Below are 13,567 nucleotides of genomic sequence, written 5' to 3' on the forward strand. Positions count from 1 at the left end.
GTCTTAGACCATCCAACCAAGAAGAAGCACTGTTTCTGTAAGTGCTGTAGGTTGTAATGACCTGGAATGATGTCCAGCCTTTGGGCAGTATCTGCGTACACCGTGCCCAGTGCTCCCAACACCACTGGAACAACCAATGTCTGACACTGCAACATACGGCCGATCTCCACCAGTAAGTCATTGTACTTTGCCAACTTCTCAGCATGTTTCCTGGCAATGTTGCCATCAGCGCATCAGCAAGACAGCTGATATCAATATGAAGCCAAGTGTTTGTCTTCTTATTTCTGAGGTAGATGTCAGGAGGATTGCCGATTCGCTTAGCAGTAGAAATGGCTGTATCCACAAGCCTATCAAGATAATGCCGGTACCGTCTTCTCTCCACTGGAACCTTAAAGTGTATGCCAAATGACACAATGGATGACGGACGCCACCTGATTGTGTCGATCAGTTTAGTCCATGACTTTAGCCATCCGTGGGGTTCATGTCCACACGTGGTTTCTCAGCAAGATGGTGATACTAACCGTGCATATAAGCCTTCCGATCCAGGACTGTTCATAAAGAGAACTGTTGCAAAAATGTGAAAACGTTTTACATCTGTCTGAGGTGCACGTGATGGCACTACAACTTGCTGTCCCTAGTCAGATTCCTCTGCAACTGTGCAGTAAACTGAAGTGCCAGGTGTCAGATGGAATGAGGAGACCTCCTAGCATCACATTTGTGTACCATTATATGCCTAAAGAGATCAGAACTGTCACGAAGGTAACAGTCTAGCCCCACAATACAATCCTGATACGTCAACTCGATTATTATGTGTCGTTATGCCCCTCCATAATGGGCAAGTGGGGTCTTTACCCCCATCTGGGCGCCCACCAACCCGGCAGGTGAGCCCAGCGGGGTACATGTTTCCGTGTAGTCCATACGGCGATCAATGACTAGCCAATTCGATATAGATTGCAGGCATTACGGTGACCGCGTACTCGATACAGCACGCCTAGTGGATATCAACGACCACCAGGAAAGCACTGGACGTCATTGTCAACGGACCGTTCGCCAGACCACAGAAACTCCCCAACGACTGAAACGAGTCATAGTCTCATGGATAAAGCTAGAGAAACATGAGAAAGAAAGACAGACAAGTTTCACAATTTACTGTCGTCACTGGGGTTTGAACCCCCAAACCATGGAGTGGTAGCCATTGTCGCTAACCACTAAGCCACGGCGGTGACTATTATTATTATTATTATTATTATTATTATTATTATGTGTCGCTATGCCCCTCCATAATAGGTAAATGGGGTCTTTACCCCATCTGGGCGCCCATCAACCCAGCAGGTGAGCCCAGCATGGTACATGTTTCTGTGTAGTCCACACGACGACCAATGACTAGCAAATTCGATATAGATTGCAGCCATTACAGTGATCCCAAACATCAGAACAGCACGCCTAGTGGATATAAATGACCACCAGGAAAGCACTGAATGTCATCGTCGACGGACCGTTCGCCAGACCACACAAAGTCCCCAACGACTGAAACGAGTCATAGTCTCATGGATAAAGCTAGAGAAACATGAGAAAGAAAGACAGACAAGTTTTCATAAATTTACTGTCGTCACTGGGGTTTGAACCTCCAAACCATGGAGAGGTAGCCATTGTGTTATTATATTTATTGTCGTGATCAACCAAAACAGTCTGGTTTGTAAAGTCTATTACAAGTACCGGAAGCAAACCCTGCTTCAGAAGTACTTAGACCATCATGGCTGTCTAGAAAGAAGACATGACTTTACGAAGGATCCGAGTAGATCCCACAAGCACTGTTTTCTGTAAGTGCTGCAGGTTGTGATGACCTGGAATAATGTCCAGCCACCGTGCAATACCTGCGTGCACTGTGCCCAAAGCTCCCAAGACCACCGGAACCACCAGTGTTCAACAATGCCACATGCGGCTTATCTCCACTCGCAAGTCACTGTACTTCACCAACTTCTCAGCATGTTTCTTGCCAATGTTGCCATCAGCAGGACAGCTGATATCAATAAGAAGACAAGTGTTTGTCTTCCTATTTCTGGGACAGATGTCTAGACAATTGGCTTTGATCTTCTTGGCAGTGGGGATGGTGGTATCCCACATCACAGCAATGTCATCCGTCTCTATAAGCCTATCAGGATAATGCCGGTACCATCTGCTCTCCACTGAAACCCCAAAATGGCAACAAACATTCCAGTGAATGATGGAGGCCACCTGATTGTGACAATCAATGTAGTCTGTCGGTGCCAAAGCACTACAGCCTGCTACAATGTGGTCGACTGTTTCCAGGCCTACACTGCACTTGTGGCAAGTAGGACTGACATCACGATGTAGAATCTTGCGCTCATAGTACCGAGTCCAAATAGTTTGGTCTTGAGCAGCAACAACCAGTCCCTCAGTTGCAGCAGGAAGATTCGCTGCCTTTAGCCATCCGTAGGTCTCTTTCATGTCCACAGGCGGTTGCTCAGTAAGACGGCGATACTGCCCGTGCATAGGCTTCCCGCTCCAGGACCACACACAAAGAGAACTGCAACACGTACAGCAATGTCTCGCATCTGTTTCAAGCGCTTGCTCGAAGCCACCTTCAACCGAGATGTATGCATTCCTGTGTAAGTTCTGCAACTTGTCGTCCGAAGCAAACTCCTCTGCAGCTGTGCAGTAAAGTGACAAGCCATGTGCTTGATCAAGTGCAAAGATTCTCCGGAGTCACACTCCCGTATCATCTGCATGAAAGGATCAGAACTGTCAGCAAGGTAACAGTTCAGCCTCACAATACAAGATTGAGATGTCGACTCAATCTGTTGTAACCCCCTACCCCCATCACTGCAAGAAGCGTACAGTCGGTCAACGTCTGCAGCAGGATGGTGGACACCGTGCATAGAGAGGAGCTCTCTGGTCCGTCAATCGAGCTGCTGCAGGTCCGTGCACCCCCAATGAATGACGCCAAAACTGTAAGTGAGAACCGGTAGTGCAAACCCATTGATGGCTAGAATCTTGTTCCAACCATACAACTCAGTCCGGAGAACCACCTTCACTCTGCGGAAGTACTCACGACGGAGTCTCTCCCGCATCATGCTGTGCTGAACACCGTTACTCTCATCCACACCCAAGTACTTGTAGACTTGACTTGGTTCCAGACAGTTGATGGTGTCCATTTATCCTACCGTCACTCCAGAGTTGTGTCCAGATAGCCTGCCGTTGACAAAGTGTGCAACAGCACATTTGTCCAGACCAAACTTCATCTGGATGTCATCAGAGAAGGTACGAACCGTGTGCAACAACCCATCCAACTGATCAGAGTTTCTGCCATACAGCTTCAGATTATCCATGTAAAGAAGATGACTGATGAGCTGACGTTTGGCAGTCTCACCATGCCAGTGGTCATCCGGTAGCTGTAACCGGCTCTGTTCAGCTCCTTGCTCAGAGGATTGAGAGCCATACAGAAGAGAAGTGGAGAAAATGAGTCACCTTGGAAAATACCCCTCCTGATCTGCATAAGCCTTGTCTTGATCGTACTGTTCCTGCAAGAAAAGCACCATCGATGTCCTCCAACTCTTCATCACACGTGACAGGAACCTGCGCAAGACTGGACTGATCTTATGCAGCTGAAGGCATTGGAGCAACCAGCTGTGTGGCATGCTGTCATAGGCTTTCTGGTAGTCCACCCAAGCCATGCTCAAGCTCTTGTGCCTGGTGTTACAGTCTTCGGTAAGCAGTTTGTTGATCAACAGCCGGTCCTTTGCACTAAAAGATCCCTGTCGACAACCCTTCTGCTCCAGAGCCATGAGGTTTCTCTGAACCAAGTGCCCTGCAATCCTCTGCCTGATGACTGAGATGAGCGTCTTATAGAAGACAGACAGACACGTGATAGGCCGGTAATTTTTGGCTTGGTCAGTCTTGTCATTCTTAGGAATCAGAGTGGTTGTTCCTTGAGACAACCAGTCGGGTACAGAGTCTGGATTCTGAACCAGCAGGTTGCAGTTACGAGTCAGATCAGTGTGAAGACACGTGATACGCTTGACCTAGAAACCATAAGCCTTGTCTGGACCAGGAGACTTCCAGTTCCCCATCCTTTTGAGACACAATGTGGCCTCATTGTCTGAGATAAGTAACCACTGCTGCTCATCTCTCAGGTGCGTCTCGCCATCGGTTTGATGTCTCAGCCAGAAGGCAGACTCTTTGTGATGTACCTCAGTTTCTAGGATACCACCCCAAATCTGCTCGATCTCAGACTCGGATGGCGGGGAAGCAACCTGGATAGTCTGCTTACCCAACTCTCTGCAAAACCGTCCAGCATTTGTTGAAACAAACCATTCTGGCGAAGTCTCTTACGATTCATCTCCAGGCTCCTGGCCCGCTCGACCTTGGACTTAAGTTCCATTTTCAACCATTGATGATGACCTCACAACTTTCCGAAAAGGAAATGCCCAACTGATGCCGGAGAAGTCGAAGTTCATGTAACATACGAATGCCCGATGTACTCTTTCTAACCTCCAGCAACAGTGAGATCGCACGTCAAAGTGTGAGAATATCCATATCCAGCCTTTGTTCCATGTTGGTGTTTGAGAATTGGTTGACTTTGTCGTCTTTAAGCCCCGCCTTTTGGACACTAGTGAAGCAGCAGAATACACCAGGTAACTGATTTCACTCATATCTGGTTCATCCTTCAACAAATTGATGATCGTGTTAAGATCACCAATAAGTTTCAGGGTTCCACTGTTCACAAAGATCCTTGGAAGGCGTTGTCTCTCACAGATAGGAATTTGCATAACTTTCTGCAACTCCTCAAGAAACTCTCAATGAAGTACAGGGTCCACAGCAGCATCACTATTATGTGTCATTATGCCCCTCCATAATGGGCAAGTGGGGTATTTACTTCCATCTAGGCGCCCACCAACCCGGCAGGTGAACCCAGCAGGGTACAGGTTTCTGTGTAGTCCACACGGCGATCAATGACTACCCAATTCGATGTAGATTTCAGGCATTACGGTGACCGCGGACTCGATACAGCATGCCTAGTGGATATCAATGACCACCAGGAAAGCACTAAACGTCATCGTCAACGAACCGTTCGCTAGACTACAGAAACTCCCAAACAACTAAAACGAGTCATAGCCTCAAGGATAAAGCTAGACAAACACGAGAAAGAAAGGCAGACACGTTTCATAATTTACTGTCGTCACTGGGGTTTGAATGCCCAAACCCTGAAGTGGTAGCCATTGTCGCTAAATACTAGGCCACGGCAGTGATTATTATGATGTCGTGCTCAACCAGATCAGTCTGGTTTGTAAAGTCTATTACAACCACCGGAAGCAAACACTGCTTCAGAAGTACTTAGACCACCACGACTATCTAGAAACAAGACATGACTTTACGAAGGATCCAAGTAGATCCAAAAAGCACTGTTTTCTGTAAGTAAGTGCTGCAGGTTGTGATGACCTGGAATAATGTCCAGCCACCTTGCAATACCTGCGTGCACTGTGCCCAAAGCTCTCAAGACCACCAGAGCCACCAGTGTTTGACAATGCCACATGCGGCTTATCTCCACTCGCAAGTCGCTGTACCGCCAACTTCTCAGCATGTTTCTTGCCAATGTTGCTTGCCATAAGCAGGACAGTTGATATCAATAAGAAGACAAGTGTTTGTCTTCCTATTTCTGGGACAGATGTCTAGACGATTGGCTTTGATCTTCCTGGCAGTGGGGATGGTGGTATCCCACATCATAGTAATGTCATCTGTCTCCACAAGCCTATCAGGATGATGCCCATACCGTCGGCTCTCCACTGTAACCCCCAAATGGCGACAAACATCCCAGTGAACGATGGAAGCCACCTGATTGTGTCGATCAGAGTAGTCCATCGGTGCCAAAGCAGTACAGCCTGCTACAATGTGGTCGACTGTTTCCAGGCCTACAATGCACATGCGGCAAGTAGGATTGACATCACAATGTAGAATCTTGCGCTCATAGTACCGAGTCCGAAGAGCTTGGTCTTGACCAGCAACAACCAGTCCCTCGGTTGCAGCAGGAAGATTCACTGCCTTTAGCCATCCGTAGGTCTCTTTCATGTCCACAGGCGGTTGCTTAGTGAGAAGGCGATACCGCCCGTGCATAGGCTTCCCGCTCCAGGACCACACACTATGTGTCGTTATGCCCCTTCATAATGGGCAAGTGAGGTCTTTACCCCCATCTGGGCGCCCAACAACCCGGTAGGTGAGCCCAGCAGGGTACATGTTTCTGTGTAGTCCACATGGCGATCAATGACTAGCCAATTAGATACAGGTTGCAGGCATTACAGTGACCACAAACATCGGAACAGCACGCCTAGTGGATATCAATGACCACAAGGAAAGCACTGAACGTCATCGTCAACGGACCATTCGTCAGACCACAGAAACTCCCCAACGACTGAAACGAGTCATAGTTATTGTTATTATAATATTATTATTATTTCTTGTGAGAACACAAGTTCAGATTTGTTAGTTCACAAACTATTTAGATATGTGTTGTGCTTAAACACTAGTGTCAAGACTGACAAATTTGCTGGCTTAGTTTGTAATTTCACCACTTACACAACATGCTACAAATCAAACTTGCAACAGACACTTGATGCTACACCAATTCCCAAAACATATCTAACTGCATATCTATCAGCAACTAGTTGCTCAAACTCTCTCATAACAAGTTAACAACACTATCTTGCCAACCTACATCAGTGCACTACAAAGTTATGTAACTTTCACTTCAGTCTCGAAACAAGCAATGAGTGTTTTTGCTTTTGGGATGACAAGTTTCCAAGTCACTAAGACAGTCACCTACATCAGAACTAGTATTAACATTTGAGACATAACAGCTGCACTGAATACCACTGGCAGCTACACTGTACTAATGTATAATAATATTGCTTGTGACAAGCACTAACCTCGGGCAAACCACTAGGAACACCAATAGTCGAATGGTAAATGACAGTTTGATTAGCTTTCAATGGACATTGTAATCCAGAATCTTCACAGCAATTAGGGTTTTGAAGAGGAAAATGTTCAGGTGGAAAAGGAGTAACTGTCCCATATACTTGAGACTCAAGCTCGTTCACAAGAACATCTGTCATACATTAAACATCATGACCAATTGTTATTACAAGCAACTAATAAACACACATAAACGTATGCATGCATGCCTATGTACATACGTACATTTTTCTGTTTTACTAAGAGTCACTACTAACCGAAAATTGTTACATAAAAGTATAAAAATCATCAGCTACAGGCTATCATGTAAATACAACTTTTGATCTACACCTGTTACAAATGGTTTCCAGAAAGTTTTGAATGTACGTTTGATTTCTTACAGTCAAGCAAAATTATAATGCAATTTGTAAATTGCACTAGAACCGCCCATTACTGCTCAAGGAGGGAGAGTATTTTGTTTTAACCAATAAGAAGGGCGAAGAATGGTCTAAGATTCCCAGTTATTTCATACATATATACATTTATTGTATCCATTACACCCTTCAATGAGAGAAGCAGCTACGGCATTAGTGCCAATGCAGGAACTCTTCCTGTATAATATAAAAATGTCTTGGCCTTGCTAAACTATGTCAAAACTCCTGTGCTCTTATAAAAGTAGAGAACTGTTACTGTCTATGCAATCAATCCACAAGCGATCTGTCTTCCCAACTAGATGTATTTCTCCAAATACTTGTACAGCAAGACAACAGCAATGCAACAGACTTTTAGAATATAATGCTGTCGTTCTCCAGCAGGGCTTGTTTGTAAATTTCTCAATGATCCTACGCAGCTGTCTTGTCTTTCATCATTTCTCTTAATCATATTTCAATAGTATGTACAGTGACATGCCACTTAGCTTGTTCACAGTGAGTAACTTCATTCCAGACAGCAATGACTAGTCTTGACGTTAGGTGGAATAGATCAAACAGCAACAAATACTCATTATTAAGGTCATAAGTTATTTTCCAGCCACAGCATACTCTCATGACCTGCAAGAAAGAATTATGGACACGTTCGATTGGGCTCTTCCATCCTTTCCAAAAGAGGCTCCAAGTGCACGTTCTTCCAGACTCTTCCGGAAGAGACTGAAAGAGCCCAATCAAACGCGCCTGACTTTCCATGTGTACCAACTTCAAGCTAATGCAACAGTACAGTTGTTTAGCATAAACGTTTGATGGTGACCACATAAAAGGCAACCATCACTTGTGGACTCTTTCCATCCCTTCACGTTAGTGTTATGTGGCAAAGAGCATTGTACTAAGGCCGTGTTTCCACTAGCTGCACCTTAAACTAGTTTAGCTTAAACGCATTTAAAGACAATTTGTTTTGCACATCCTAGATGTGCAAGTTCCTAGTGGAAACAGTCGCTCTCTTGAATTGGTTTAGTCTAGGAACGCCGTAGTATTCGTCGAGCAAGGCTTATTTTGAAGTATTGGGCTGCTCTGTCGCCGAGTCAGAACACCTGTTGGTTGTTACTGATTCAGCATCCACTACTGTACTAGGAATTCGCATGATGATGACCAAGGACACCATTTGAATAGTGTTCAGTTACTAAAGAGGTAAAGGTTGTGCATCGGTGCAAGGAGGGACACACCATATATCTGTACAGAGATGTAATGTCAGTAGCAAACTCTAAAATTGTCTAGACTGACTCAGATTAGAAACAGTACATGTGTAAAGAAATAGTATGAATAGCACAATACATCTAAATTCCTTGCTTAATTAAGGGTATTACACCATAACCCACAACCAAGAATTAAACCTGCAATTCCAATTCCTAACTGTTTCTACTCATGCAGCTCTGGTGCTCTATCAACTGAGCCAATTGCTTCACTTTTATGTACATACAGACATTTACAAAGCACCTACTAAGATGAAAACCCAGGCAAAACTACAGCTGCTACACAAAATCATACACTCAAAACAATCCACATAAATATCGATTAGTGTGTCTTACTAGGGGTAAATGTGATATACATGGTGGCATTATCACCACTCTTGATTTCACATATCTTGCTTTTACATGGCTCAGCAGCAACACTTGTAATCTTACCAGTACCACCTGAAAGAAAACAACACTGAACTAATTTTTCAAATCGCTATTTCAACTATTGATGTAATTCCACTGGTTTAACTGCTGCAACTGCGAGAAATGCCTACACATACCATGATACTAAATGAATTGCACAACATCAATTCTTTCCTTCTGCTCTCAAATGCTACCAAACAGTTAACTGTATCCACAGATGCCTAGAGTAGTGATTTGACTGATTTTACCAACAGCAAGACTACATCATTAATATAATTTGCTGTTCTCAACAACTGAGCATTGGCCACATCTATACTTGTTCTAATTTCAATTCAGTGACAGAAAGTGCAAACATGTTAAATAAACTTTGTAAAAAATCCATGCACCTTTCGGCCATTCCACTCTCCATTATCATAGCATCATTGGGTGGGCTCGCAATACTGCAACATTCAACAGTGGATATTTCACTTATTCATACCTCATTTCCACTTTAATATTCAATGTTTGAAAATGAACTCGCTGGCCATATTTCAATACGACAAAATCTAGAAGTCAACCGTTTCTTGCCTCAAACGGCCAATCAATAGACTTGCGTATTTTTCTACTGGCGGCTACTATCATTCCAGTCTCATCCCAACCATTCTGCGATGCGGCATGTGCACATGCTCAAATCAAGTCGCGATCACCGGGACCCCAAAGTGTCTTGCTCATTGCATAAACTACACTCGTTGCTTGCATGCCGCTGCATGTTGGTGCTACAAATTGTTTCATTACGTGAGATTCCTGGCTCTTGCTACCATGCAGCTCAGTCCGTCTGATTAGAAAAGTCTTGCTCCAATCTACCCTAGGAGAAAACCGAGCACTACCATGCACATAGACCCAGATACCCTATTCATGCATGCATAATAGCATTCATGTAAGCTAGACAACAGACCGAGTCCAAGTAAGACAGACTGAGCTTGCATGGTAGAGAGAGCCCTTTAAAGATCTCTCGTAATGAAATGATTTGTAGCACCAACATGCAGCGGCAAGCAACGAGTTAATGCATGAGCAAGACACCTTATGCACAATGTATGGGGTCCCGGTGATCGCAGCTCGATTAAACATGCACGACAGTCGCATTGCAGAATGCTCGGGAACTGAGACCGGAATGGTAGTAACTGCCAGTAGAAAAACCTGCAAGTCTAATGATTGGCCGTTTGAGGCAAGAAATGGTTGACTTCTGAATTTTGCCTTATTGAAATACCGTACTGCTCCTAATGTTTTTTGAGACTAATTCTTTTCGAGACTCCAAAAATAATTTATTTTTTACAAATCCTAATTTTTTCAATATCTTGATGTGCAATATTATTCATTTTTCAATTTAATTATTAATTAATACTGTGACAAAAGTTTTCTACTATATTATACAGTTGACTTTCCACAGAAGCGGTATATGTGGTAATAGCATTTCGGTTTGAAACCGGAAACCGTAGTTGAGAAGAAAAGTCACTTGCTTTTTTGCCAAGTTGGCATCTTGAGCTGCACACTTCCATCTAGCGGCCATTCTTGACATGCACACGGGAAAAAACCAAAAGCCCGAACAACTAACAATTTCGAGACCAAAATTTTTGAAAAGATTATTAAAACATTAGGAGCAGTAGGGTACGGATACGTGGCCAGTGGGTTCATTTTTCAAACATTGACTGTTGATAAGTGGAAACAAGGCATGAATAAGTGAAACATCTGCTGTTGAATGTTGCAATACTAGATGCGCACCCACCCAACGATTTAAAATTCAATGACAACCTTTGGACAAGTCCAACTGGACAGAGTACGTTACACCTTACATTGCTGTGAAGACGTCACGTAACTGAACAAAAAATTGGGCACTCTCAGCCAAGTGCCCCTACTAAAAAATAAAAAAATAACAGATCAATCCTGCAACAATAGCTGTGCGACGTCGATTAGGTTACCTCGTTGCGATTCTATAAAACGCCACGAGCGAGCACTGCTCTATGTGACACTGTTGTCGGCACTACATAGTCTACTTCCGGTTCCAATGTCTGAACCATGGCATTACTAGAGCAGCGCCCCAGTGTCACTGGTTCTCTAAAGCATATTTCCCGTAAAAATAGTCATGGAATTCACAATATCAGGAGCGTGCCCACACAGCTAACGTCAGTCACATGTGATCATGATGAGAAGGCGTATATAACCAAACAGACGACACGCACTAGAAATATTTACTTACCACACGGCTTCCAATACAACGGCGTAGGAGACGCGAAAGCGACGGTTAAAATAGCAGCAAACACAAGAGCTAACATGATCTCGTACAAGCACGTAGAAAGAGTTGGAAACTCCCGGATAATGCCACGTTTCGCGTAATCGCGTTGCTATGTACGGTAAGAAAAAATGTGACGGGAGGGTTTTTACTGGTTGGCAAAATTTGACAGAAAAAGAGAAGAGCAAGTACAATAAGAAGAATTAGACCACCAGCAATCCAGCATGCTGAAAGACTCATATAACGCGTCTGACACGTGTTCACATCTGTCCCCAATCTCATGCTCACTGAATAGTATCTAGCTAGGTATGCCTAGAGTACGTCCGTCTCGTACAGCTGTAAGAGTTGGAGAGTGCCGATTCGAGGCGCAATAAATGCGAAACCAAATAGTCCACGCGACCAAATGGTTCCTGCAGGTGGCCGAAACCAAATAAGCCCTAGTTAAACGGTTTCGAGAACCAAATAGGAGCGAGATAATTGCCCGCGACCAAATAGTCCCCACGACCAAATAGTCCCCACTACCAAATAGTCCCCACGACCAAATAGTCCCTGTACAGCATCATCAGATTCTGTAGCTAGACCTAGCTCAGCTGGTCTACTCATACTGTGCACGTGGACTCTCTAGACGTCTACTGTACATCAACCGAGTGTGGTGTCTACCGTAGAACATGTGCAGGGTACCAACCGGTGGTACTGTCTCTAAACTATCCACTAAGCCCGAACGACGGGTAGTGTCTGTCCGTACTGTGTACGTAGAGATAAAATAGACTAGAGTTGTATAGCTAGATCTCCAGTATTAGAGAAAATAGACCAAACGACAATTTCAAAGCGGTATACATGTCCTTTGTACCTGTAAGAAAATAAATCTCTCTACGCATACTGCTAAAAAAGGTCACACGCGACTGCCCACACTGTGCGACTGCGCAATCGCAATGTTGATTATTCGTTCCGTCGAAACAAACACGTTAGCTTTTGTTGAACCGTGAACGTTACTCTACAAGATTATATAGGGTACATGACAATCAAGCTCTTCAGCAAGGAGAAAAGCGATCGTGAAGTGAGGTATGGCCCATTTTGTTCGGAATTAGGTGCCGTTTTCTAGTACCCTACTTCTTGATTTGTACTCTAATGATGACAAATCAGTTTGATATAGAATGAGTGAAGACTTTGATTGGCAATTACGAGATGCTGCATGGAAAGGAGACATGGATGTCATATCTCAACTATTGAACGAGAACCGGCCCAATATTAACACCAGAGGCAGGGTAAGCTTACACAACCTTTGTTAAGACCATCCCAAACATTGATACGTATAGTGTATGACACTTAATTAGATTAGACCTAGCTGGCATGGTATGTAGTAATTAGACATAGCACTATTTGGTTAGAGTATGCTAGTGAGCGTTGTAGAGTGTAATAACAAGTGAGTCTAACTAATCGAGCCTGTGTCCACCAAGCAAACACAAAATTGGCGACGAGGATGGCGCAGAGCCACACAAAATATGGACATTTGGAACCACTCCAACCAGGTGACAAGATTGATGAATATCACCAACGTTTTCTGCTCTATTGTACTGCCAACAACATCGTCGACGCAGCCAAAATGAAAGCAATATTCCTCACCGCAGTCGGAGGAACAACGTACTCAATATTATCGAACCTCGTCAGTCCGGCTAAACCACAAGATGAGACCCTCGATGAACTCATCACATTGCTGAAGAATCAGTACGAACCGAGGAAGATAGTCATTGCCGAAAGGTTCAAATTTTATAAGAGACAGCAGAAAGAGGGCGAATCAATTGCAAACTACATTGCAGAATTGCGCCGCTTAGCAAAAGATTGCGAATTCGCGGACAGCCTGAACACAGCGTTACACGATCAATTGGTGTGCGGTCTCCGACATGAAGGCCTACAGCAGAAGGTCCTAGCAGAACGAGACCTGACATTGGAAAAGGCACTGTCGCTAACTCAAGCGCACGAAAGCGTAAGACATGAACTGAAATTGTTGTGAGGAGAACCGCAATCAAGTTGACAAACATACCAAGCAGCGGAGACAACGTTTACCGTGCAAGCATCCGGAGGTAGGCGGTTCACTCCCAGGGATAGCAAAGAGCGTGCTTGCCATTGTTGTGACGGACGCAATCACGACTCTGAAAGTGTTGGTACAAGAGCGCCACTTGCTGGGTTTGCAACGTTAGAGGTCATATCGCCAAAGCTTGCAGGAAACGGAAGCAATCTGGCCAGAA

The 13,567-nt window shown here is 44.4% G+C and overlaps 2 protein-coding genes across 2 annotated transcripts; both read right to left on the bottom strand.

The window, feature by feature from the left end:
• Positions 1-818: 818 nt before the first annotated feature.
• Positions 819-3,757, bottom strand: LOC134190621 (uncharacterized). The gene has a single exon (XM_062659080.1). It carries the CDS (start codon positions 2,512-2,514, stop codon positions 1,924-1,926), a length of 591 nt encoding a protein of 196 aa, XP_062515064.1. The 5' UTR covers positions 2,515-3,757; the 3' UTR covers positions 819-1,923.
• Positions 3,758-6,558: 2,801 nt separating this feature from the next.
• On the bottom strand, positions 6,559-11,400 carry LOC134187976 (ecdysteroid-regulated 16 kDa protein-like). The gene is made up of 4 exons (XM_062656164.1): positions 11,289-11,400; positions 8,984-9,088; positions 6,942-7,120; positions 6,559-6,834 (listed from the first exon to the last, which is right to left on the bottom strand). Exons 1-4 carry the CDS (start codon positions 11,362-11,364, stop codon positions 6,748-6,750), a joined length of 447 nt encoding a protein of 148 aa, XP_062512148.1. The 5' UTR covers positions 11,365-11,400; the 3' UTR covers positions 6,559-6,747.
• Between the last annotated feature and the right edge of the window lie 2,167 nt (positions 11,401-13,567).

The sequence above is a fragment of the Corticium candelabrum genome, chromosome 1 (assembly GCF_963422355.1).
Source record: "Corticium candelabrum chromosome 1, ooCorCand1.1, whole genome shotgun sequence".
Taxonomy (NCBI): domain Eukaryota; kingdom Metazoa; phylum Porifera; class Homoscleromorpha; order Homosclerophorida; family Plakinidae; genus Corticium; species Corticium candelabrum.